The sequence below is a fragment of the Silurus meridionalis genome, chromosome 6, assembly GCF_014805685.1.
Source record: "Silurus meridionalis isolate SWU-2019-XX chromosome 6, ASM1480568v1, whole genome shotgun sequence".
In the NCBI taxonomy this organism is placed as follows: domain Eukaryota; kingdom Metazoa; phylum Chordata; class Actinopteri; order Siluriformes; family Siluridae; genus Silurus; species Silurus meridionalis.
The window spans coordinates 3,241,460-3,266,360 of NC_060889.1; the positions used below are offsets into that span (position 1 = coordinate 3,241,460).

A 24,901-nucleotide genomic window follows, 5' to 3' on the forward strand; every position below is an offset into this window, starting at 1 on the left:
TCTCTGTATACAAGTATTGTGCTTGTTCGACCTACCATGATCCTGATAAGTCAGTGCAATGTGATCGCAGGGACTGAAAGGAGGCCTGAATCAGGAAGTCTGTGCCATCCAAAAAAGCTGTGCAGGATCAGACGAGGAAAGATTACATCAAGGGAAAGCAGATTCTGCCAGGACCTCAATCCCCTTACTTGTGCAGATGCCAGTTGGCTCAGTGAACCGTGACAGCTCTTATAGGTAGCACAGCAAGCTCTTTCTGTATATGGGTATGTGTGAGAATTAGAGAGTTGGTTTCCTAGAATTATATCTTTTATCCCGAGGCTAAAGGTTTACCATCTTTTGCCATCGATACCAATAAATAGACACAACAAAAAGCTCCCAGAACTGAGGTACGTTTTTGGATTTTCATTGCTCATTGGTCTGTTCCCTAATAAGGTCACCTACAATAAAGTGGGAAGTCTGAACTTGTAATTAATTTTAGCTCATTTGACTTACAAAGCAGAAAAACACAACGCACGGCCACCTCAAGAAAGAGGTGAAAAAGTTTGTACATCCTCCTTTTTTCTAGAATTTATTTACCTTTCATGAAATTGCATCCTGCCTTGTTATCCATCTCTAAATACATTTAAAGTTGTCCACAAAGTTCAGAGTTCTTCTAGCAGTTATGCTCACTCATTGTTTTTGTTCTACAACCAGTCTGTTTCCTAATGTTTGCACCTGTTTCTAGTCCTTTGCCTTGTCATGAAGGTATAGAAAATACTGTCCATTTTTTTATTAAAAACTAGTTTCTCTGATTCATCTTGCTCAGTGATAACCAAATCCGGTAGTGTTTAACATGGGCTTTATTAAAAAAAAACTATAGACTCGTGACATCTCCGAGGGCATAAAGGTTAATTACGACGTCCCAATATGTCGCACAGTGGCGCATAATGAATGCTAAACTGTGAAAAATAGGCCGCTCAAGAAAGCACACGGTCGAATGATAATTAGATATGTGCGCTGTCGACGTCAAGTTCATTAGGCTGTGTGTGCCCAACAAATGCTTAATTAACCCCGAATCGAAAGCGCTAATGTTCATTAGCTGTGTTTCCACACTGAAACCGATCCATTAGGACCCCATATCAGACGTCATTATCATTTATAATACATTTGTGTTGTCATTCTCACGGATAAGCTACACTCGTCTGCCCTAGAGATGCGGTTTTGCCATTTTCCCCACTGCTGCATAATACTCGCACAAAAAAAAGGTAATTAAAAACATTTAAACCGATGCACTGAAGAGTAAACAGGACTATTAAACAATTTTTAATCCTTTTTTTTTTATTGATAATAGGCTGTTCATGGAAATCAGTTCTACAAATTAAAAGAAACAAAAAGACTATTTACATGAAATTATGTTCAAGTCCTGAAAAACAGCGTTGGATGAGCACCTGTGTTGAGATCCGTCCAAGAAAAAATGCAATGAGTATGCTTGACCAGGAGAACATTTTCCAGAGTGACGTTTGAGAATTGGCGATGATCTTTTATAATCAAAGATCCTCTAGAAGGTTGGTATACAGCAGGTATAGAGAATACCTGAGCTAATGGTGGAAGTCAAGAACAGTGTATTTGGTCCTCCAAAATGTAAATTTATCAGGCGTCTACAATATACCCGTGGAGGCCAAGGGTAACAACTCTACTAAGCTCTACTAAGTAGACCCCCCTCCATTAACCAAGGATGTGGATCAAATTGCATGGATTTGAACACAGCATACGCTCAATAGAATGAATCCCTTCACAGCATGAGGCAACCTCATCGGCCTTCGTCTTCGGTGAGATCGCAGATCGAATGGCGTATGTAGTGGGATGGGCACAGAGGAAAGAGAAGGAAGGAAAGCATGAAGCCTGAGAATGAGAACTTGGCAAAAGTATGCAGTGGTAGAAGGTGGAAAAGAAAGAGAGAGAAGCAGAAAGAGAGAGTCTTAATCCAATCAGCACAGGCCTGTGGATAAAAAGGAGAGAGACAATGCAGTGAGAATATATAAATATATATATTATTTTGTTATTAATTTTTTTTCGTATTTGTACGTACTTTTCCGTAATAGGAAAAGTGGGAAGTTGCTGACAAATACAGGAAAGAAAAAATCAACAATAGCCTGAACCAAAGCAGAGTTTCTGTTACCACCACAAATTCAATTATTTTCCAAAAAAAACCTGAAGTCCAGAAGGGGCTTATTCCATTATGCCATTGGTTACTATTATGGTATTATTGGACATAAATTTGTATTTTTTAGTCCATTTACAGTTATGTTTAATTACTTAAATTCATTTACTATTAACAAACAAACAAATTAAAAACAAATCTACAAATACTTATAACTAGTTTTTATTGTGTGAAAAACAAAAACTTTGTATAAAGTTTATTGGAATCTGTAGGCATCCTAAAAGTCCCTACTGATATCAGTAGATACCAGCATGTGATCTACAAGTTGCCAATGGTGTTCCAAAGGTGGTCCAAAGGCAACAGACATGTCACCAATAGGAGACAACAAACTACTAGTAGCGATGCACAAGTTTAATTATTTTGGGATTAGACAAAGTTTACCTTCACACTCAAAAGCCTGAAGCATGGTGGTGTAACTGTGTCCCAACCAGGACTGGTAAGTTCCCATCACCCTCATCAGGTTAAGAGTTGAGTCGCTGAACATGACATCAGGCTGTCCGTACCCCACCGAGCTAAAGAGCGAGAAACCATGTGTGGCGTTGGCGAACGTATTCTGAAGGACAAAAAGACACAAATCAGGGGTTGAACAAACAAATAAGCAAATCAACCCAACCAATAAAAATGTATTCTTTACTAATTATATAAAGGGGGATTTTTAAACATATTGCAATGTGTTTGTTAATTTTCCGTTTATTTTTCATTCATATTTAAAAGGGAAGCGAGTGAAACTAAAAAGCAGAGTAGCGGGAAGAAGCAGTCAGTGCATTGAAAATAAAACTACTTATACTTTTTTTGTGGGCGGGAGAAAATAACAAAACCTTGCGGAAGCGGGATTGAAAAATCCGTCCCGTGCAGGTCTCTAGTTCATGGATTCCATGTTGCCTAATATTTCTTCAGTAGAAAAACAAGATTGACTGATATTTCTCATTGGCAAAACTACTACTTGTAAGTATCGGAATGGGAATTACAACCCTGTATGCATCCATTATCAGCCTTTAACAGGAGATGAATTGTCTTGTATCTTTTTTCTTTTTTGCATTAGAGGTAACCTCAATCATTTAATTCCAAATTTTTTCCATGAAAGAATCCCAGTACTTTTCCTCCCCCTGACTGAAAGCGTTTGCCAGCTGGCACATAGAACTGACCTGAACGCGGTCCAGGAACTTGTAAACGCGGCATTTATCCTCCAGGCGCACCACCACAGCGTTGGCGGGCACCACGGCCAGGTGGCATCGTGCGTGTTCCGAGGGAGGTGCTTCACCACCGTCTGGGCACAGTAGCTTCAGGTCCTCCATCTCTATGTCCAGGGCCCACGATTCCTGGTTTTTACCTTGCACACAGACACAAGCCTCGGATCATAAGAGATAAGATGTTTTATCAAACGTATCATTGCATTTTGGTGATTTCTTTTAAATGTTGACCCTATGTAGCAACTTGGGTGACACTGGAGACTCCTTCCATCAATGTTCCTTACCAATTCAATGGTTTAGTCTTGGTTCGGTGTAAAAGGGTTAGTATATATAAGCAGCAACGCCTTCTGACCAATCAGATTGAAGGCATCAACAATGCCGTGGATTAAACAATACTTATTTATTACTTGAGATTACCGGAACCGTTTGCTTCTCCCACTTGTGAAATCTACCTTGTTTGCGAATGCTAAAATGCTATTCTACCAAGAAGAACATGCTCCTGCTCTAAAGCATGAGTCGCATCAAAATTTACAGCATGGAGGATGCCTGAAACAGGCAGGCATGGTTTAGCATGACACCTTGACTTGTTTTTCACTTCTCAAAAACCAAGAGCTACAACGTTAGGAAACGCCGCCCCCTGCTGGTTCACATCCATGATTTTGGATTGGATTCAGAACGTATCCCAAGCAAAACAATATTCTACTCATTCTAAAATATAAATATTCCAAAAGTCAGTAATAGTAACAATTTTTTTAAGATCACAGATGAAGAAAAGTAGGTTCCAAACTTTCTGTGATATTGCGGATCTGCCTGGTGGAGTCCAACCCATGTTTCAAATGCTGTTTGAATACATGCTAAAGAAAATACCTGTTACTCTAAGGATCATGGGATATGTTCCAGACTCAGAAATACCATAATTTTTTGCATTTGGTGGAAAAAAAAAGGAAGGGTTAAACAGATTAGCATACCATTCAGGTTGTCAAAGACAGTGGAGTGTTTCACAAAGGCTACGTCCCCGAGGTTCTCGGCCACACATCTGCAAGTCACCAGACAATACGCAAAAGAAAAGTGTATACATTCAGGCTGTTGTGTAATTTAGTTTAGTAACTTGTAAAACAGAAAGACACACTGTACCTGAGTGCTCCTGCCTCACCATAGTGGCGTTCCCGAGGGTTGTTGACACAGATATGCCGGTCGTTCTCGTCACCTATACAGGCCTCGCAAAGGTTTCTAGGATTGTTCCCTTTGGGGTCGTGCTCTGGGTCTTTAGCCCCTGGGACACAGCTGTAGCCGAAGAAATCTCCCACCGCTATGGGAGAAGGTGTGTTATAGCTGCCACTTTCTCTCTCATATATACACACAAACTAACAGTTGTGACTGACTGCACCCCCTCCACAAGCGTACTCCAAAGTGTGTCTATCATATCTATCCATATTTATATATTATATTTATTGATGTATTTATTATATTTATATATATATATATTCACACTGTTACTCACCATGAGGGAAGTTGCACTGTTCGTCCACGCTGATCTGCGATGTGTTGACCAAGAAGCCGATGGGAACCGTCCAACCCACAGTGGTGCGGATACCCGGGTGGCACGAACTGCGCTCATGCATCTCCAGCAGGGACAGGTCGCCCGAGGACTTGCGTGCCAATGCCACCACGTAGTAATTAACACCATCTGAAGGATAGTAAGAGGAACAAGCAGCCATCAGTAGTATTTAAATAGCAATTCAGTAAAAAAAAAAAAAAAATTGAAGGGCAAAAGATTGGAAACCCCCTTTTTTTCCCACCTCTTTTTTTTTTTTACCAAACTCATTTGTAAAAATTTATTAATAAATAACTAAATATATACATGTCTACATATTTGATTGAACGAATAAATTATGAAATCAATCATATCCTAATAATAATAATGATAAATTATATTCTACTTAAATATAATCTCCAAAATGTAACACAAATCTTTTTTTGGTTAAGTTTGTCCTGAGGTGTGTAAAATTTAGCAGTCGATGTGGTAATAGTCTGGGACCTATTCCGTTGTGCGATTCTCCTACGGCGACGTCTAACCCATAACAAATGCCGGCAGTGTAGATCTCGTCAGGGAACATGGAGGCGGCATCGGCTGTGCCGTTCTGTTTAAAGAAATAACTTATTATTAGGTGAAAATGGATTTATTTTACATTTTAACTGATCGATTTATTATATTTGTTTTTTTATATGAAAATTGTCATAATATTATATATATATATATATATATATATATATATATATATATATATATATATATATATATATATATATATATATATATATATATAATATAATATTATGACAATTGTCTTATAAAAGAACTAATATAACAAATATATAATATATAATAAAATATATATATATATATATATATATATATATATATATATATATATATATATATATATATATATATGAGGAATACTTTTACAGTACATCATTTTTACAGTACCTTAATCCTTTGCATGCAGTCTGTCGCGCTCTGTCCCCGCACACACAGCAGTTTTCCGCGGACATTCCGCAGCGTGACGTTCCCAGCCAAATCCAAGCACTTCTGCTCCTCTATCTCGGAGACTGCGCACCAAGTGACTGTGGCGAGGTGAAATTATAAGTACGCAATAAGTAACATGAAAATGTCAGGTGAAGTCTCATTAAAAAACCTTATTTTTACAAAAAAAAGTCAAATAAAGCAGTACGATTTACCAAACTGAACAGGAAAAATTAGCATTGTTATATTCAATTCAACATTAAAACACTTTTAACTAACCATATTGTAAAATATAGTCGTAATTTAATACTTTTTTATGTCGGATTTTAACGCGAAATCATATAATGGTACTCGCAGACATAATGCAGAAGTTAGCGGGAATCTAGTAAAATGGTAATAGCTGAATATTTTTCAAGCTATGAAAAAGAAAAAAGAAAAATAAACTATAAGTATAGTTTGATTTTAATAGTAATTAGTAGCATTAATCTGGCTCTGAAATATGTATAGTATGCTTAGAGAGTAAATATATGTTATATAAATGACAAAATAGTTTCAAATGTGTTCAGAATTTCATTCTTTTTACAGTTTCCTTAGATTACAATACTAAAGTATTATAAATACTATAGAACTTCCTGCATAAATAATTTCTAGTGCGCCTTCTATTTTCAATAATGATTGTCTAGAAACTTTAAAATTTGGATCAATAGGAATAGGCACCCCAATACACTAATTATTGAATTTTAATAGGTAAAAATTAAGTAATTTTTATGTTGAACATAGTTTTTTTTCACATTTGTATGTTAAATATGATAGCAAAGAATACATTTGAATAACTAGTAAAGCAATATTAGTATTGTATAAATATTTGATGTTTATACTGTAAAATATTATATATTTCTGTTATATTTGGTTCAAGCATTGTATATATTCTTGGTAATCTGTTGGTAAATTGTTGCCACAATTTTGGAGCCATGCAATAAATACTCAGATCTTAAATAGTAAATAGTAAATCATTTCTTCCAAGTTGAATATGTATAAAAAATGAATATTTCTGAAAGAAAATAAAGACAATACCATGTCTAAATATGAATTTAATACTTAAACACCACATAAATTTTTCAGAATGGATTATCCCTAATTTGAATTTGAATCCCTAAAAACTTGATGAGGTTAGTGTGTAAATCAAATGAAGAATGAAATTAAAACTGAGGAATCTGAGGCTACAATGTATGTTCAAGGTATTGTCTGCCCGTGGATGGTTTTCTGCTCATAATGGATGTAAAGACCACTTATATGCGTTCCTCTAGCGTCCCTTAGTACCTTAAACCTTGCCATTTTTTTCACGTAAGAAAATCCTTGGATGAACCTATATATCGACTAAGGTTGAAGTAATTCTTACAGTATACCGTATTAATGCTGCTGTACTACCAAGGATTTTACGATAAACGTAGCTATTTCTGTGCTATATCTCTGCTGTACAATCAGAGAAAGCAAAGTTCAGTCATATTTGTGGTGTTTTGTTGAATACTCACTGCTTTGGATGGTTGCCCCACTGACCATGGCAACCAGGAGAAAAGCCAAAACCAAGCGTCCTGCTGTTTGCTCCATCTTGCCTTTGAGCAATAAGGTCTCTCAAATGATTGCAGAAGTATTGAGCTTTTTTGAGAGAGAGAGAAAGAGAGAGAGAAAGATCTCAGAAGGCTCACGTTGCCCCTGTTCTCGCAGCACCCAGAAATCTGGACAAGAGGCGAGCTGTTCCATTAGCTAGCATTGGGTGGTCATTTTTCCTTAGTAGTCTAGTGTTTCTTATTCGATCCTCAGAGAGCTGATGGTATGCAGCATTTTTGCACACTTCACCTCCCCTGGTCAGGTCATCACAGGGGTTATAATTAAGCTCAGCACAATGGCTTTTTGTGGATGGTCACTAAAGCCTTCTGGGGATTAAAAAAGTCTGGCTCTGGAGCGAGCCAGGTTTGATGGAGATTAGCGATAGAGAGGAGAAGCATAGCGGGTTCTTTTGTCAATGCAACAAGGCTGCATGAAGAGGCATGTAGGCCACTTGATACCAGATCTACTTCCTAATTCCCTTGTTGCCAACCCTATAATCAATGGCTTATTAAAAGAGGCACGAGTCGTAGAAGATTCTGAAAGCTGATTATAATATCATATAATTTAATATAACACTTTCAACATCACATTACATATTTCCCAATTAATCAAATAAGGTCAACTCTGGAAACTGTACACATTTTACATACATATTGTCATACAGTATTTGCGCAAAGTAAGAAATGTAATTCATTAATGCACCGATTGCCAATTGAAGAAAAGAGAACAATAAAAAGAAGAAAGGAGAGCAAGAAAAAAGAGCAAAGTAGTAAATAGATAGAAAGAAATCATGAAGAAGATGAAGGCGAACATTAAGATGATGAAGAAGATGAAGAAAATCAGGAAGACAGAGATAAGGAAGAAGATGATTAAGATGTTGATGATTATTATGATGAACATGAAAAACAAGAAGAACCAGCAGGTGAAAAGGATGAAGGAAATGTAGTAGTGGCGATGGTGCAGTTCTGCGAGTGACCAACAGAGGCGCACACACTCTGCTTCACTGGGTGGCGCTCCATCTGCTGTGTTTTTGCCGGCAGCCATGTAAGATCTAAAAGCCTTTTACTTTAACAACAAACAGAGGGCACAGGATTTACTTTAGAACTGTTAAAAGATTTATTCTGGCTGCTGAGGTGATGCGAAACTCGCCCCGTTCGTCCTTTAAAACCCCTCCAACATTCAGTTAGCTAGGGCGCAACGACTGGCTGGGTCCCAAATGGCTCCTTCTTAGTGTAGGAGTGACACTAGATAGGCGATGAAATACGGCGTTTACTTCAGCGTGAAGCGCACTATCTAGTGCTCAATCGGTGATTTGAAATAAAACCCTTAGGCTGGTTGCCTTCATATTGCTTTGCTAGCAGTTTATTTATTTATTTATTTATTTACTTGTAAATGCCCCGATATAACGGTTTATATCGCAACATGAAGCGTTTGGTAATTATTTTATCTAATAAACTATAAAACTATTACAATACACACGGTTTGCTTTAACATAACTTAGCTGAACGTTTGACTAATAGTGATTAGCAGCTAGCTAGTTAGCCCTAGCCTAGCAAGCATCTCAGGCTAAATAATGGCTTAAATTTAATTATTATGTTTTATTCTTATTTTATCCTTGTTTTTTCTTTCTCAGGAACATGTCTGCTCTTGAAAGATGACTGGCTTTGCGAAGGCTGGAAGACAGTGTTAAAAATTACCTCAGGATTTGTGCAAGTGAGTACTTATTATTATTATTATTATTATTATTATTATTATTATTATTATTATCTTTATTATACAGTAATTGTTCTTTTTCACAACATATTTAAGTAGCCAACATTTCTGAGGTTATTTTCATCCTTCAAACACAAATTCGTTTTAGCGTGTTCAAGATATTAGTTTATATACTGATATATATATATATATATATATATATATATATATATATATAAACTCCTGAAACCTCATTTTAGTAATGAGTTAAAAGACTGATTGTGTATTGGGAAGAAGAAAAGATAAAGATCAAGATGAATTGTAGCATCTTAGAAGACAAGATGAACCATTAAGGGCCTTGTAAGAAAGCCCTATATAATAGATAGCAAGTACCGTATTTTTCGGACTATAAGCCGCTACTTTTTTCCCACGTTTTGAACCCTGCGGTTTAAACAACGAAATGGCTAATTTATGAATTATTCCTGGGTTTTTCCCGGTTTCACAAACTTCAAGCCAAAAAATTGAACCACGTAACATTTGACCAATGAAATTTCCGAACGGAAACGAAAAAACGCACTTCACCTGTGTTCTGAGCTGCACGGCTTTGGGAGAAAAAACTTCCACCGGTGGTGATTTTTAAACGCATGGCAAAGCCAAAAGATAAACTTTTGAGAGAAATAGTTGTGAAAGGAAGGAGGAAGACAGTGAACAATGACTTTCTTGGTCGGCTACTGTTTAGATACAAGCCGTTGTAACGCGTTGAGTCTGGGTGAAGGGAGAGCTCACTAACTCCAGTTACAACAGAAATCATATAAACACAGACAGGTTTCTCGTGCTTTTTTATTTTTCTTGGCAACAGCGTTACGGTTCAGTCAAAGAAACTTAGAAATGAGCATCAGAAAATAATAAGGACGTATTCCTCGGTCTTGCACACATGCAGTAATAGCGGAAAAATACGGTGGCAGGCTTTTTCCAAAATAATGCTCTGCTCTTAAAGGAGCCACAACATATTTCACCCGTTACACCGTGTAACAGACACTTTTACGTTAAAGCCTGTGTAAAGTTCATTAGTTTCAGTGTAGACACCTGCGGCTTATAGACAGGTACGGCGTATTTATGATCAAAATAAAAATCTTTGTCAAATTCAGTGGGTGCGGCTTATATTTGGGTGCGCTTAATAGTCCGGAAATTACGGTACTTGGAATTGTTCAAGTGCGTCTGTCTTTTTTTAGTGCACTGAAGCAAATGGGTCATCGCTGCACCCAGGTCCTTTTCCTCGTGCTGCTCCAGGCATTGCAGGCACTAGCTGAAGGTACTGAGATTTCCACTTCCTCCTGAGGCTACCACCCATAGGTCTTGTGAGCCATTACATTCAGGCGTGTTTCCTCTACGTGTGTGTCCAGATGGCTCCATGGAGTGTGTATGCATGGGCAGGGACTGCATGGCGCAGCAGTGTAAAGGCGACCAGTGCTATTCCTCCGTGACCGTCAGGGACGGCGCGCCCTCGTTCCACCGCGGCTGCCTGATCGGCCCCGACAGCAGGAGCTTGACCTGCTTGTCTTCTCCTTCGACCAGTCACGTGATCGAATGCTGCGCTCAGCCCATGTGCAACGCCAACACCTCGGCGGACGCGCTGATTCAGCTGCTGCTCAAAAGTAAGTGTATAAAAGGGATTTTTTATTTTTTTTGTTCTGTAAATGATTGGATCGCGGTTATTTTGTGCTCCCGGTGCAGATCCGGAGGGAGAACCCATGCGATACCGCGTGGAGACTCTGGTACTGTTGGTCCTGGTTCCTTTTGCCGTGTTGGCGCTGCTCACGATGCTGGCCGTACCCGTGTGCCGGCGTCTGCACCCGCGCCGACTCGAGCGGCTGCACGAGTTTGACACGGAGCAGGGAGCCATCGACGGCCTCATCGCCTCCAACGTAGGAGACAGCACCCTGGCGGTATGTATTACACTCTAACTGTGCTGTATTTATGCAATCATATTTAAAAGACGTTTCGGCATCCGGATTAAATCCACATGAGGGGTTCTGCCCAGGCGTGCTCGAAGGCTCCGGAATGAAACGTGGATTCGTAAGATTCTTAGTATCCCATTTTTTTCCTCGCACAGGACCTGCTGGATCATTCCTGCACGTCAGGCAGTGGATCGGGTCTGCCGTTCCTGGTGCAGAGGACAGTAGCGCGCCAGATCAGCCTGGTCGAGTGCGTTGGTAAGACATTTACATCATGATGAATGATGTCCAGGATATACAGATACAGATTTTTTACAAATGGAACGTAGTTAACATCCGAGTTTCCTCACGGGACCACAAGTTTGTTTAGTCTCACACCTCACACTTGGAGAAAAAACTGAGAATAGAGTTAGTGCAGTGTCCCATTTCTCTTTTAAAAGGAGAAAATCCTCATAATTCCACATTTCGAGGGAGTAAATGAATAATGGATGGAAGAACAGTTAAGTAGATATGTTTAGAAAATTTAATATAAAATGTACAACACACACACTTGTGTATACACATCTTTATTACCCAAATGGGGCCTAATTCCAAAATATTAGAAAAAAAGAACGACCAGATCCGCTCTTCCACCAGGGAAAGGGCGATACGGAGAGGTGTGGAGAGGACAGTGGCAGGGAGAGAACGTAGCCGTGAAAATATTCTCCTCCCGGGACGAGAAGTCGTGGTTCCGGGAAACGGAAATCTATAACACGGTCTTGTTGCGGCACGAAAACATATTAGGTGAGCCCGCTCTCGTTCGGCACGTGTATAGTATAGCCGTATTTCGAACGCAGTTTTCACATCTGAGGCCGTGTCTCCTCAGGGTTCATGGCATCGGACATGACGTCCCGCAACTCGAGCACGCAGCTGTGGTTGATCACGCACTACCACGAGCACGGCTCTCTGTACGATTACCTGCAGCGTACCGCCGTGTCACCGCCCGACGCCCTGAACATGGCTGCCTCGGTAGCCAGTGGCCTGGTGCACCTGCACGCCGAGATCCTGGGCACAGAGGGCAAACCGGCTATCGCCCACCGAGACCTCAAGAGCAAAAACATTTTGGTGAAGAAGGACATGCACTGCTGCATTGCTGACCTCGGTATCATCAAGACGCAAGAATAAGTTTTTCTTATTAGTTGTATGTTCGTCATAAAGGTTTGATTTATTGTTGTTTTTTTATTTCAGGTCTGGCCGTCACTCACACGCAAGCTGACAATCAGCTCGATGTAGGGAACAACCCCAAAGTAGGCACCAAGCGCTACATGGCCCCCGAGGTGCTGGATGAGACGATTCAGATGGACTGCTTCGACGCCTATAAGAGGGTGGACATCTGGGCGTTCGGCTTGGTGTTGTGGGAGATCTCCAGACGCACCTACAGTAACGGTCAGCGCCATCAACGACACTTATTACAAGGGCTGCAACAACTAATAGATCAAATCGATAATGAAATTTGTCAATGCTGAACGAAAAAAAGTACACTTTTATACAGAAATACCCTGAAATCTGGGGTTATAGTTATAATAAGCAAAAAATAATAATTTTATAATACAAAAAATGACCCGCGTCATTTCCACCCGCCGTTTATTTACTTTTTGTCTCTTTGGAACGTCACAGCAACGTCTAAACATGTTGTCGAAAGCCTTTTTCCTTTTCAAATTTATCCACTTTGGAAGAAATTTTTTTTGCGCCCCCTACCTACTAAACCGACTAAACACAAGGAAAACATCAGAGATTAAAAGCAGATGTTTTTGTTTGAATTAAAAATTCTAAAATGAGTCTGAGTGTTTAAGTCTGAAAAAAGAGTCAGGGTTCTAAAAATGTGTAGGAACCCTGTGGGTTGTACCACATTGTGTGGCTTATAGGATCAGACACGATCCCATTCCACCCCTGGGTTCTAACGTATTTATTTATTTTCTCTCCCCCTGATTGGCTGCAGGAATCGTTGAGGACTACAAGCCTCCGTTCTACGACCTGGTACCGAATGACCCCAGCTTCGAGGACATGCGCAAAGTGGTGTGTGTGGAGCAGCAAAGACCCTTCATCCCCAATCGCTGGTTCTCTGATCCGGTACTTACTATCTTGCGCTATCATGCACGCAAATTGTTCTCTTGGTACATACTTCACCTCGCATATAGCTTAGGAGCGGACAAAAATTCTAACCAATCGTTTGGATTTACTCATACCTAATTTGCATGATGGTCTTTGCTATGAAACCAAAGGTCCAGGAGTCGGATTCTGATCTTGGATCATTTTAAATTGTTGCTTGTAAAACATTAAAACAACATGAACATATTGATCCAAGGTCAGGTCCGACTCCACCCCTTGGATTTTTCGCATCGTGCCTCCTAAATAATGCACGTTTTTCCACCCCTACCAGATGCTCTCGGCCCTGGTGAAGCTGATGAAGGAGTGTTGGTACCAGAACCCATCGGCCCGACTGACGGCGCTGCGCATTAAAAAGACTCTGGATAAAATCCTCAGTTTGTTAGAGAAAGGAAAACCGGACTGCTGAGCCGAGATTTCGGAACGCGACTTGGTATCAGCTCCCTCAAAAACTCGGATCGTTCTGTGGAAAGCTGGGCGTTTTCACGCTCCCGGGAATAAAACCCAAGCCATTTTTAGACCCTGTCGAAGATTCCAGAGGAAACGCGGTCAGGTGTACGGGTTTCAGGGAGATGATCCTAGATCCGTTTTTCCAGGAGCGTGAAACCTACCTACTTTTTTTTTTTTTTTTTTTTGAGAGAAGTGAACCAGGTCTTTGGCATCCACACCATTGAGGAGCTCCTTCACACGCCCTCTCGTCCCCGTGCCTGCATGTTAAAAGCTATCGGAACGCTTGCGCACGCTGCAGCAGCCTCTTTTCTCCCTTTCAAACCGACAATCGCTCAACGCTGGCAGGCAGCTTAATTTATTCCCCTAAACACGCACTCGCGTATTCATACTTAACACCGCGCTTGCGATTTGTACAGTGCTGCATAATCGTCAATGCCCCATAAAGCTCTCGAGTTTATAGAGTTATAAGAGACGTATTTAGATCGGGGCAAAGACGTAGGACTACCACTACACTTCGTATAAACTGTGACTTTAACCGAATATAATATAACGTATTTAATTATAGGAACACTAAGACAAGGACGTGAGGGAAATCAACCTTGGTTGTGTCCGAAGTGACTCACACAGCAAGCGCACATCAAATGAAATCAATCCTCAGACGTCACACGGCACAAACACGCACTCCTGCACTAGAGGAAGTCGTCTGCTTTCCACAAGATTTCATTTCAGCATTTTTAATTTATTTATTTTTTTAAATGGAAGTAACCCCTTCCCTGAAAACAATGCAATGTTTATTTATTTATTTTATAAAAGGATGTTATGCACAAAATAATTCTCATTGATAATTAAACAGATTCGGGCTCATCGTCGAACACAATCCCGATGTATTTACATAAGTCACAATAAAAATCTCATGCTGGGTTTAAAGGTGCGTAAATGCTTTGTAGGGACTTAATCTTGTATTTTGTCCACAACCATGAAAAATCTATAATAAAAAAAATAAGTCCGCTTATTGTATTTTGCACCAGGGTTACGACGGAAGTGTAGATCTACTGTAGTAGTGCTAGATCACCTGCACAACGGAGAAAAAAAAACGTGACTGGAATCGTCAAAGCTCTTTGCAAGCGCATATCTAGGGATTCGATTCTCTCCGCCCATCAGCCGTTTAGCTAGGGTTGGCATTAATTAAGAGCGTTGTGAGAATCCTCCCCAGCATGGCTCATGATGATCTATTAGAGCCGTGAGCGTATTCGCTGATCGTGTTTCTTTCTAACAAGCTCTAATAACAACGTGTATGATGGTCATTTACGTAAGCAAAATTGGACCCTGGGGTAAAATGCTTGAAACTTGTATTTACTTGACACCGATTTAGCAGCCATCATCAGGAAGTGTTTTATACGGGTTGAGAATGCCTTTAGGGTCCAGCATGGTCTTAAAGTCCTTCATGAGGCGTACAGCTTCGGGGGATTTACTGTAGTAGATGTAGTTCCTCTTCTTGAGCCCGAGGCCGTGTTCGGCGCTGACGCTTCCCCGCCACTTCTGCGTCCACTCGTACACGTAGGGCTCGATGGCTGCCAGAAGTGCTGCGTCTTTGGCGGGAGACGTGACGTTCAAATGAAGGTTGCCGTCACCTGAAAGACGTAACGATAAAGAGTTTGTCCACGAGGACATACAAAGTTTAAGTAAAAATGGAGACGCGCGATCGTACCAACATGGCCGTAGCCCACTATGTTCCTCGCCCGGTTTCCCAGGTGCGCTCTCATGTCGGTGACCAGATCGTAGATTTTCTCCAGGGGAAGAGAGATGTCGTATTTGTACGTGTATCCGTCGTGCCGTAGCGCCTCGGTGATCCTCTCTCGAATAGACCAAAGAGCCTGCGGAGACGCTGTTTAATACCACGCCACCTTCGAAAATCGCTAATATGATTGGTCAGAAGGGGGTCGGCTACCTTTATTTTAGCGTCGTCGGTTGCCACGGTACCGTCTGCAACCAGCGAAGACGCCATGACCTTTTCTAGGAAGCTGTGCAGTTTCTCCTCGTCATGGGCAGAGTTGGATCCAGCCGTCTCGATGACGATGTAAAAAGGGCTCTCTGGTGGAGGGAGAAAAAGTTAATCTGTTTTAGATGTCCTCAGCTACCCTCAGAAATGCTAGTCATCTGTTCAGGAACATCAGCTGGCTGATGATAAACTGTAGTAGTATTTGTATCATTAGGCAGCTATTTTGGATAGGGTTATGTGAAGCAAGCATGTTGATGTTACCAGTGATGGGGTTGATGAGCTTGAGATGTTTCTCCACGAGGCTCATGCACGAGGCGTCTAGGAACTCGAAAGCCGAAAGAATTTCTCCCAGCATTCCACGGCAGATCTGAAATGTCTCCAGAAGGTTCTGGAAACTTGAGCAGCCTGCAGAATACACACTATGCTGAACACATACCAGGACGCTATTCAAGTCACCAAACAATATGTGGAAAATTATGTCTGGTAGGTTTGGGGGGGGTCATCAAGGGGAGTCAGTTTATTTCAGCTAGGATAAATACACCAAAGGTATTCATTTTCTTGACGCCGGGGGCAACCCTTTCAACTTTTAATTCAACTGTGTCTGGCATGACCACCTTTTTAAACAAAGTACCTAATAAGGCCACGTTTACAGACTTGGGTTTGCGAGGACAGAGGATGGACACTGCGGTGATCACCCCAAGCGTTCCCTCAGACCCGATAAACAGCTGCTTCATGTCGTACCCCGTATTGTCCTTGCGCAATTTCGCCAGACAGTCCAAAATCCTGCCGTCAGCCAGCACCTAGGGACACAATGCCACGAAAAAAAGTGTTGTAAGAAGGAACGAGACTCTTTGAGCAAACTCGTGTTTTTAGTTCCTGTCACACACCACTTTTAGGCCCAGGACTGTCCCTCGGAGGGAGCCGTAACGCAGCAGGCGAAGGCCACCCGCATTGGTAGACACATTGCCCCCGATGTGGCAGCTGCCCTTTGCCCCCAAATCCAGAGGCATAACGAAGTCACGCTCTTCCACGTACTGAGACAGGTTCTCCAACACGCAACCCGCCTGACACGTCAAAATCCCTGGAAATTTTGTACGTCAGTCATGATAATTGACTGCATTTTGCAATTTCTGTTTTAGCGCTGAAAAACAAAGTACCCGAGAGGCCGTCAAAGGCGAGGATTTTGTTCATAAGCGCAGTAGACAGGATGATCTCGTCAAACACGGGAACACTGCCTCCCACCAGCCCCGTGTTCCCACCCTGAGGACTTATAGCCAGGTTCCTCTCGTTGCAGTACCTGTGGGTCACACCCTTTATACCTTGAATTTACAATGCACTCTGTAGTCATCAAACTATTTCTATTCTACTGAATAGGCAGGCTTAATAAAAATGTTGATACAAGGAGCATGTAATTACCTGAGGATCCGAGAGACCTCTTCTGTCGTCTGGGGCCGTAACAGAACCTCACTACTACCTGCACGGAAAAAAGTGACCATTTCTTCACTTCTAGTTGCAGGAAAGCATTGAGTAGTCAGTAAAGACACAGTGTGGACCGGATCCCTGGGAGTTTCTTAGTAGTTCTGAATGACTTTGACCCAATTGAAGAGCTCGTTATTCACCTTTGACTGACTTGAGCCAGTCGACGTTGCAGGCCTCCAACACATCCGGGTCTGTGACGGTCCTTCCCGGGAGAAGTTCGCTGAAGAAGCCGATGTCTTCGGTTGTGACTCGAGAGAAAGGTCGGCGAGTCGGGGCGGCATCGTGCCCACGTCGATCTGCCGTTTCTAATTGAGTCCACATTCATATTTATCATTTGAGAGATTTTTCCTACAAGTGCTTATGAGGCTCAACTGATTCCTAGTAATACAAACCTACCTTTAAGAGTTTAATTTTGTTCAATCACTCAGTTGTAGTGTTCAGTCCAGAATTGTGGTGTTTGTGTCAACATTGATGACTTACCAGTGACGGTTTTGTGAACAGCCTTGTTGCAAGTTTGCGGTTTCAGCCACCTGGCAGCCAACTGCACCGTCTGGAGTCGCTGGAATCTCTGAAACACCGCCATAACTCTTTGGGTAAAGGAGAAGAAATACACAAGCTAATCACTTATTTAAAGCTTAAAGCAAAACCAGAATTCAACATTAGCCCTTTAAATAATGCAGACATAGAACCACGCTCCTCTCCTACATCCAGTAACTGTGTAATAAACTATATAAATGTGTGGAGGAGGTGTTAGGCATTAGGTCCAAAGGCATTGAATTTTGGATCCAAAGGTCGAGTTCAAATCCATTGCCAGTAAGTTTAATACTTGGCCCCTGACCAAAAGCCTTAAACTTTACGCAGCTCGGTTGTATGAATGAAATAAATCGTGATCAGGGCATCTTCCAAAATGCCATAAATGTATTTGAAGCGCCTTTCCAACACAGGGGGGCCCTTGAAATGTTCCTTTCCAAGATGGCGGATATAAACCCGCTTCACATCACTTAAAAGGGTTTGGAAGCGACTTCCGCCCTTTCTAATAGGGCGGCCACAGAGGTGCCTCTGCGACGTCGTGCAGTAGCTTAAAGTTCACCCGTTTTGACACAAAACATATATTTTGAGGGACTGTGCTGTAAATATAGGACAGTCTGGCAAAGTAGAACAAAACGAACAAAAGAAAAACTCGCTGCAGGCATGCGTTACTCTAGGCCCTTTCCAATATGGCGGACATTAAGCCGCATTTCATGCCTACGGGACAATTTTGCCCTTTCCAAGATGGCGGACTTATTAAATCCGAGGTTAATAAGCGCATTTTCCTCTTTTGCATCTATAAAGCACTCGTTTATTTCGTGCATTTATACGAAACGTATAAATAACACAAATATATCTTCTGGTTTAATACGATATCAGTTGTTAAAAGCAGTTAACTGTTACCGCAGACATCATAAAGCAGTTACGAAGAATGTAACAGAAGGAGAATTAAAATGTCACTTACTGTGATATTTAGCTGTAATTATCCATTAAATTTATTAAAAGTGAAACCATAAAAACGCCTGATAAACAACAGCAACACGAACAGTGTTTCTTCTTCTTCTGGGCCTGAAGTTTGGTTGTCACATGAGCAGCAGCGCCGCCTTGTTGGTTGGAGTAAACGTGCCGCTTCTAAATAATAGGACTTTCCATGATCACAAATAAAACACGAACATTACAAATTAAACGTCGATTAAAGGATTAAACCAAATCATTCTTATTACCTCCAAAATAATCAGTTCGTTTACCGACCTTTATTTCACGCATCACACTATAAACATGAATCATATTTCGAGACTCTCTATCCTATAAATACTATAGATTTTTTTAAACAAAAATGTCATTTAATCCTTAAAATGTTTTCATTTTCAGTACAAATTATTAAATTCAGGATTTTTTCTTTTTAAAAGCTGTCCTTTTCCTGTCGACATTTTCTTAAAATATAAATTACAATACAATACAATACTTTTGGTGACTGTTGTATAATAGAAACGTGACACGGTTAGTGAGGTCATACGCAAAAAAGAAAAATTTATTTTATAAACTAGTGTACAGGAAAGATTTGTACAGCGAGTTGTAATATTCGTGATTTCTTTTGTACAACACAGAGCTCGCAATTTTTTCCAGACTCAGAGTTTCTGAATTGTTTTGTGGTTTTAGACAGTTCAATAATGTGTGTATAATTCGATTATTTTTTTTTTTTATTTCTACAAATGTCCTGAACGGTGGTCATTCATAAAGAAAATTCATAAGGTCCTTAAGGAGGCCAAGGGCCACGGTGTCTCCGACATTCGAACCAGGTTTAAAACATGACCTGGGCCCTGAAGTGGGGCTGCTTGGTTGCGTTGTTGCTCATTCCCGTCCTCAACATCCACATCGACTTCATCCTTTGGACGTATCGCATGTCCTTCTGCTGCTTGACCCCTGAGCCTTTACCTGAAACGCAGATGCGGCACGTTATAGACCAACATGGACCACGTCGTAATCGATCCGAACACTCGGGGCGAGGTGACATAAATCGCAAATGGATGTATGTTGAGCGGAGCGGTTCTCCAAGAAGCTGTTTTTGAATGGTTTGAGCTGAAAAGACCAACGTGGTCTTAACGTTTTATGGGAACCGCTGCATTATAGTGCCATCATCTGGACGGGCTCGATAGATCAAGCTTTAAGTCTTTTTTATTCAGGAAACATGAGTTTGGTGCTTGGACCCCTATTATTACTCCTATTGATAATAAAGGTTCCTTACCAGATTCTCCAGCCCAGCCCAGAGCCTGGTACTGCCTTAGGACCCGTCCCACTGCACGCTGGTTATGTGCAGGTACCAGCTCCCTCTGCGTCCCGAAACGCTGCTTATAGTAACGCATGAGCGAGCGGTGACCGATCTTCGCCCCTGTAGCACACGAAAAAACATGGGCATCAAACACGAACAGGGTCAGACAAACCTCACAGAGCTGTACCCGAGTGTTTACTGAAGAGGTGGTACGTACCGGACGGCAGAGTGAGCTCGAGAGTATCGTCATCGAACTCCACCGTCTTCTCGTCGGGAAGCCCTCCGTCCTTCATTTCTACATCGGTTCCGTCACGAGCGTCAGGGTAGCTACTCCTGAGCACCACCACACATACACACGCGCACTTATTAAACATAATTAAAAGGCATCTGATGCATAATTTCAGAACAATTGGAATGAGAAGCGCGGCAGCCCCGCAGTGCAGCTATGGCGACTACATCAGGCAACCTGTTGTACCTGAAGTCGTAGAAATCGGCGAACTCGAGCGCCGCGTCTCCGTCGGTATAGAGTTTGCAGTGGCTCTTGTCGCTCATGTGCGCCTGCACCGCTTCGATAGAGTAGAACGACTTGCCTTTCTCGTTGCACCATAAGCACACTTTGCCGAAACCCACCTTCTCTCCTGTGGGGTTGAGATAAGTTACAAAAAATTAGGACTTTCCTAAAGCGTTAAAGCAGAGACACTGGACGCTTGACCTATCAGACTCACCCAGATACGCCATTAATCCTCGGAGATCCACCAGGTACTCGATGTCGGGGATGAAGAAGCTGTGCTCTTTGGTCATGTGGGCCATGTTTTTGCTCAAAGAGTGCGAGTGGTGCAAACAGAACAGACAGTCGGTCACGTGGATGGAGCCCGAAGCAGGAGTGGGCTCGGCTACGGCGCCCTCCTCCGTCGGATCCTCGTCTTCAGCCTCCATCTCCACCTCATCATCATTGGTGTCGTCACAATCCTCCCATTCTTCTGAAAAAAATCGCAGATTTCAAAACTGGATCTTTGTCGAAGTTGCTTAAAATATAAATAAAAAATGTAATCACACCTTCATCTGCTTCATCCTCTTCCTCCTCATCCTCCCCTTCCTCACTCGCGATCTTCTTGGCTTGCCGCTCAAACCATTCCAGGCGTGGCGCTTTACCGAGCCTCCTTCTCTCCTGTCTGTCTGGAGGTGCAGTTTCGGAGTTGGCATGTCTTGGTTTCGGCCTCAGGCCCTCCCTCATGGCTTTCTGAATCGCCTCGTTCTGAGCGTCCTTGTCCAACTCGGCTCCTTTCTCCAAGTTCTTCTCGTTCATGCGCTGCACCGCCTCCTGGGCGACGGCCACTGCTTTCTTCTCGGCTTGCTGGTGCTTGTGCGACTGCAAGTGGTTGTTGTAGGCGTTGGTGCTGGAGAACTTTTTATTGCAGGTGGTGCAGGTGGAGAGGCTGTGCGCGTCTGCCAGCTGCTGTTCGGCAGCCGCTCGCTGGGCCAGCACACGCTCCTGGAAGTTCTCAGCCGTAACCGGTGGCATGCTGGCTACCTTGCGCTTCAGGTTGTACCGGTGCCAGTCGGTCTTGTAGTGTGCGCGCTGCACGTCGGCGTCGACGAACTGAACGCGGCAGCTGATGCAGGTGTACGAAGACATCGAAGCTGCCCGGAGACACAAAAGCAACCGGTTGATTACGCATCCACATCAGAAACAAAAGAGTTTGAGGAATAAATGGGCAGGACCTACACTCCAAATATGGTCATAGGAATCCCCTGGCACTTCATGAACATTTAAGTCATGAGGTCCGAATAAATTCCCTGTATTTAATACCTGTTCATGTGTGAAGTGGAAGCTCAGTGGATAAGACATCTCTTGGATTTCTGATCGGAAGATCATCGGCTCAAATCCCAGCCCCACCAAATTACCTCTGGTGGGCCCTTGAGCAAGGCCCTCAATTGCTTAGCCCAATAACTAACTGTAATTTGCTTTAGATAAGAGCATCAGCCAAAAGGCACTAAATGTAAATGTAGCAGGTCTACACAGGGTCCATACTCTTGGTACCCCAGGATAAGGTTTAACAATCTACAGAATGGCCTTGTTTCTTCATAAACTGATCACGATTTTTGTTCCTAAATCTTACTTTTTGTCGATTTAAACAATTTTGGTCACATTTATTTTACTAGTTAACAGGTCAGGGGGGTACCAAGAGCACTAGTAATACAACACTACTAGTACTAGCATACGAACTCATAGCTAAACACAACAAACATGGCGCAGATGATAAATATACGTATAAAAATACAAACCTGTATATGTATATATGCATGTATATATGCTTTAGATTAAACCTTGTCTTACCTGTTTTTTATTTGTCCACTTTTTTGTCAATAAAAATATATATTTGTTTGCTCGAGTTGAACCCACGTTCCTACATGACAAGAGGAAAAACGTAATCTTTAAACCGGAACTGAACTCCATGCGGGACGACGACGCTCTTTTTTGGGGGGGATTTTTTTGGATTATGTCGCCATCTTGTGGTGAAACAAAATATCGGTTGAAAGTGTTGTGAAGGAATCGGTCGAAATTAACTTGATATATAAAAATCGACTTCAATTTTCAATTACCTCGAACAATTTCTTGATTCAAAGTGGCTTCAACATATAAGCGAACTAATACAGAGGCCTTTTTACAATTAAAAACAACAAATAAAAAAATCTAGGATTCACTTCAATTCGAATTAATTATTTGAAACATACACCCAAATCCATATCCTCGTTCACACACGATGTGATCTGGATAGTGAGAGGAAACTGTAAAACCCACAAGAAACTGGAGTTCATGCAAAACTCCAGATGGACAAGTCACCCGATGGGACCATGGGGAAATTTGTAGAAGCGTTTCAGTAACAATTTACCTCGTAGAAAACGTTGCAGCTGTTGATTTCGAACCATTTTTACATTACATACTGTATGTCCTTGTAAGTTCACATCCCTTGAGACTCACCTGGATTTATTCTCGTGCACATGTTGAGCTCTTCCAAAATACAAAAAGGCATGCTATGGATATTTCAGGTATAAACATAACTTTAATCTACCTTTCATCAAAATTACACTATATGGACAAACGATTGTGGACACCTGACTTTGAGATAAGTGCTTTTTAAACATTCCACATTTAGTCCGTTTGCTGTGATATAATAACCTCCATTCTTCTGGGAAGATGTTCCACCAGATTTTAGTGTGTGTTTGTGGAGATTCGAGAGATTTTATTCAGTCACAAAGGCATGGCGAGGAAGCCTTGAATGCTGTCAGTGTTTAATTGATTTTGTTCAATAGAGTTCAGAGCTCTATAGCAGATCTTCATGCTGGAACAGGTTCGGGGCTCTTAGTTCAAGTGACGAGAAAACTTCATTCTACCATATCCAAGGACATCCAATACAGTTGTGTTCCTCATTTATATGAATGATTTTGGAGAAATAAGGAAAATCAACTGCAATATATATCTCCACACATTAGATACAATGAGAAATTCATGACAATATATATTTAAAAAAAAAAAGTGTTTAAGTAAAAAAAAAAAAAAAAAAAAAAAAAGCAAAAGAATATTCTGCTTTCATCTGTTGTTTGGTGTTGATTAATGAATGATTTCAATTAAATCACCAAGACAAAATAAAGAATGTAACTTGGGGATGAGAGGGAGATGAAAATTCAGGAGTCATTGGTAAAAGGGATTATGTTATTTTTTTATTAGTCTTAAATTTGTATCTACAACGAAGGGACACGAGCAAAAAGAAGTGACGACTCCATAGGAGAAAAAAAAAAAATTACATTTATTATTGATGCATTTTTTTTTTTTTTTTTTTACATTTTTAGACGACTTTTTTTTGTTTGGGTTTTTTTTTCCTTTTTTTTTTTCTTCAGTCTAAAGAAATCTTTACAATAGAAAGAAACATTAAAACTACACGAGACAAAAAAGTCCCTAGAAGACAAGGAGCCAGTCTAAATCTATAAGTGGAAAGGGGGAAAAAATTGAAGGAGGTCCGCTGCTTAGTACTCAATACTGCTTGTTCTGTTTCTTGGAGATAAAAAAAAAAAAAAAAAAAGAAAAAGAAAAATAGAACCGAGGATTTCCGAGGACCAACCATTTCAGTTTCTCCTTAATGTTACATTATTTTACAGCGTCACAACAGTAGTACAGAGATGGCCGATGGGAAAGGCTTCGTATGGCAAACAGGGAAAAGACACCGGCTTGATCCCAAATTGCTCCATACTCCCTACTCCCTGGGTAAAAGGGGGTAGAAAATGGAGGTCACTCCCCAAAGAGTGTCCAATTTGAAAATTTGGGATTTGACCATAAAAAAAGATCTTAGAACACAGAAAAAACGTCTCTGTTTTATTTCAAATCACCACTTTTTTTTTTTGTAATAGATAAAAATCCTTCATCGAAGTCTGTATCTCTGGTCCCTTGAAGTTTTGAATTTGAGCCTTCACTTGTTTTTCTGGGAAAGTGCACAAGCCCTCGCTGTCTTTCTCTCTATGAAGGATCACGAGTACTCGAGGCTCAAACAGGAGTGGTGTTGGGACTGCTACAGAACCACCTCTCTTCTAGTTCACCTTTAACCTGTGGATTCATCAGTGCAATAAGACAAGTTCTTGTTCTTTTCTTTTTTTTCCATTTCACTGAAGATTGTTTTTGTTTTGTTTTTTTCAGAGCTAGAAACGTTGCTTTGTTTTACACTTTTGTTTTGTCTGTTTTACCCTCCAGTGATTCGTTCGTTGGTCAGGAGTGGACTATCAAAAAACATGTCGATGATATCAAAATGCATTTTACAGTATTTACAAGAAGCAAATGATCAAAAAAAAAAGGAAAAAAAAGTAGA

General features: G+C 41.1%; 4 protein-coding genes across 6 annotated transcripts; 1 reads left to right on the forward strand and 3 right to left on the reverse strand.

Annotated features, from left to right (window-relative positions):
• Window positions 1–977: 977 nt before the first annotated feature.
• On the reverse strand, window positions 978–9,826 carry LOC124387125 (otolith matrix protein). The gene is made up of 10 exons (XM_046851250.1): window positions 9,795–9,826; window positions 7,450–7,573; window positions 5,882–6,018; window positions 5,429–5,531; window positions 4,892–5,077; window positions 4,525–4,699; window positions 4,359–4,426; window positions 3,346–3,530; window positions 2,582–2,753; window positions 978–1,978 (listed from the first exon to the last, which is right to left on the reverse strand). The coding sequence occupies exons 2-10, from the start codon at window positions 7,523–7,525 to the stop codon at window positions 1,968–1,970; spliced, it is 1,113 nt and encodes a 370-aa protein (XP_046707206.1). The 5' UTR covers window positions 7,526–7,573; window positions 9,795–9,826; the 3' UTR covers window positions 978–1,967.
• acvr1l (activin A receptor, type 1 like) lies at window positions 8,491–14,704 on the forward strand. The gene is made up of 11 exons (XM_046851247.1): window positions 8,491–8,569; window positions 9,159–9,238; window positions 10,450–10,529; window positions 10,621–10,872; window positions 10,952–11,163; window positions 11,331–11,430; window positions 11,809–11,955; window positions 12,038–12,313; window positions 12,400–12,597; window positions 13,151–13,281; window positions 13,592–14,704. The coding sequence occupies exons 3-11, from the start codon at window positions 10,463–10,465 to the stop codon at window positions 13,724–13,726; spliced, it is 1,518 nt and encodes a 505-aa protein (XP_046707203.1). The 5' UTR covers window positions 8,491–8,569; window positions 9,159–9,238; window positions 10,450–10,462; the 3' UTR covers window positions 13,727–14,704.
• Window positions 14,705–15,099: 395 nt separating this feature from the next.
• On the reverse strand, window positions 15,100–19,141 carry d2hgdh (D-2-hydroxyglutarate dehydrogenase). 2 transcript variants are annotated; one of them, XM_046851245.1, is made up of 11 exons: window positions 18,738–19,141; window positions 17,726–17,832; window positions 17,386–17,550; window positions 17,183–17,240; window positions 16,924–17,063; window positions 16,654–16,847; window positions 16,398–16,566; window positions 16,028–16,171; window positions 15,716–15,858; window positions 15,476–15,641; window positions 15,100–15,398 (listed from the first exon to the last, which is right to left on the reverse strand). In XM_046851245.1, exons 2-11 carry the CDS (start codon window positions 17,826–17,828, stop codon window positions 15,136–15,138), a joined length of 1,545 nt encoding a protein of 514 aa, XP_046707201.1. In that variant the 5' UTR covers window positions 17,829–17,832; window positions 18,738–19,141; the 3' UTR covers window positions 15,100–15,135. The 2 variants fall into 2 exon arrangements, with proteins under 2 accessions (XP_046707201.1, XP_046707202.1); XM_046851246.1 differs by lacking the exons at window positions 17,386–17,550; window positions 17,726–17,832; window positions 18,738–19,141 and having other exon boundaries at window positions 16,924–17,077; window positions 17,183–17,228.
• Window positions 19,142–19,278: 137 nt separating this feature from the next.
• Window positions 19,279–22,501, reverse strand: znf622 (zinc finger protein 622). 2 transcript variants are annotated; one of them, XM_046851249.1, is made up of 7 exons: window positions 22,381–22,501; window positions 21,099–21,683; window positions 20,768–21,019; window positions 20,518–20,680; window positions 20,260–20,375; window positions 20,019–20,162; window positions 19,279–19,708 (listed from the first exon to the last, which is right to left on the reverse strand). In XM_046851249.1, the coding sequence occupies exons 2-7, from the start codon at window positions 21,676–21,678 to the stop codon at window positions 19,575–19,577; spliced, it is 1,389 nt and encodes a 462-aa protein (XP_046707205.1). In that variant the 5' UTR covers window positions 21,679–21,683; window positions 22,381–22,501; the 3' UTR covers window positions 19,279–19,574. The 2 variants fall into 2 exon arrangements, with proteins under 2 accessions (XP_046707205.1, XP_046707204.1); XM_046851248.1 differs by having other exon boundaries at window positions 20,768–21,022.
• Window positions 22,502–24,901: the final 2,400 nt, after the last annotated feature.

What these genes read in the sequence shown, in the direction of transcription:
- acvr1l (XM_046851247.1), top strand. Translation starts at nt 10,463, where the DNA reads ATGGGTCATCGCTGCACCCAGGTCCTTTTCCTCGTGCTGCTCCAGGCA. An exon ending in ATTGCAGGCACTAGCTGAAG is followed by an intron (nt 10,530 to 10,620) that starts GTACTGAGATTT and finishes GTGTGTGTCCAG; the next exon opens with ATGGCTCCATGGAGTGTGTA. An exon ending in TAGGAGACAGCACCCTGGCG is followed by an intron (nt 11,164 to 11,330) that starts GTATGTATTACA and finishes TTCCTCGCACAG; the next exon opens with GACCTGCTGGATCATTCCTG.
- znf622 (XM_046851248.1), bottom strand. Translation starts at nt 21,678, where the DNA reads ATGTCTTCGTACACCTGCATCAGCTGCCGCGTTCAGTTCGTCGACGCC. An exon ending in AGAGGATGAAGCAGATGAAG is followed by an intron (nt 21,023 to 21,098) that starts GTGTGATTACAT and finishes GATTTTTTTCAG; the next exon opens with AAGAATGGGAGGATTGTGAC. An exon ending in AGGATTAATGGCGTATCTGG is followed by an intron (nt 20,681 to 20,767) that starts GTGAGTCTGATA and finishes TCAACCCCACAG; the next exon opens with GAGAGAAGGTGGGTTTCGGC.
- d2hgdh (XM_046851245.1), bottom strand. Translation starts at nt 17,828, where the DNA reads ATGGCGGTGTTTCAGAGATTCCAGCGACTCCAGACGGTGCAGTTGGCT. An exon ending in CTGGCTCAAGTCAGTCAAAG is followed by an intron (nt 17,241 to 17,385) that starts GTGAATAACGAG and finishes TTTTCCGTGCAG; the next exon opens with GTAGTAGTGAGGTTCTGTTA. An exon ending in CCGACGACGCTAAAATAAAG is followed by an intron (nt 15,642 to 15,715) that starts GTAGCCGACCCC and finishes GCGTCTCCGCAG; the next exon opens with GCTCTTTGGTCTATTCGAGA.
- LOC124387125 (XM_046851250.1), bottom strand. Translation starts at nt 7,525, where the DNA reads ATGGAGCAAACAGCAGGACGCTTGGTTTTGGCTTTTCTCCTGGTTGCC. An exon ending in AGAATCGCACAACGGAATAG is followed by an intron (nt 5,078 to 5,428) that starts GTCCCAGACTAT and finishes ACTATCCTTCAG; the next exon opens with ATGGTGTTAATTACTACGTG. An exon ending in ACAGTGCAACTTCCCTCATG is followed by an intron (nt 4,700 to 4,891) that starts GTGAGTAACAGT and finishes CTTCTCCCATAG; the next exon opens with CGGTGGGAGATTTCTTCGGC.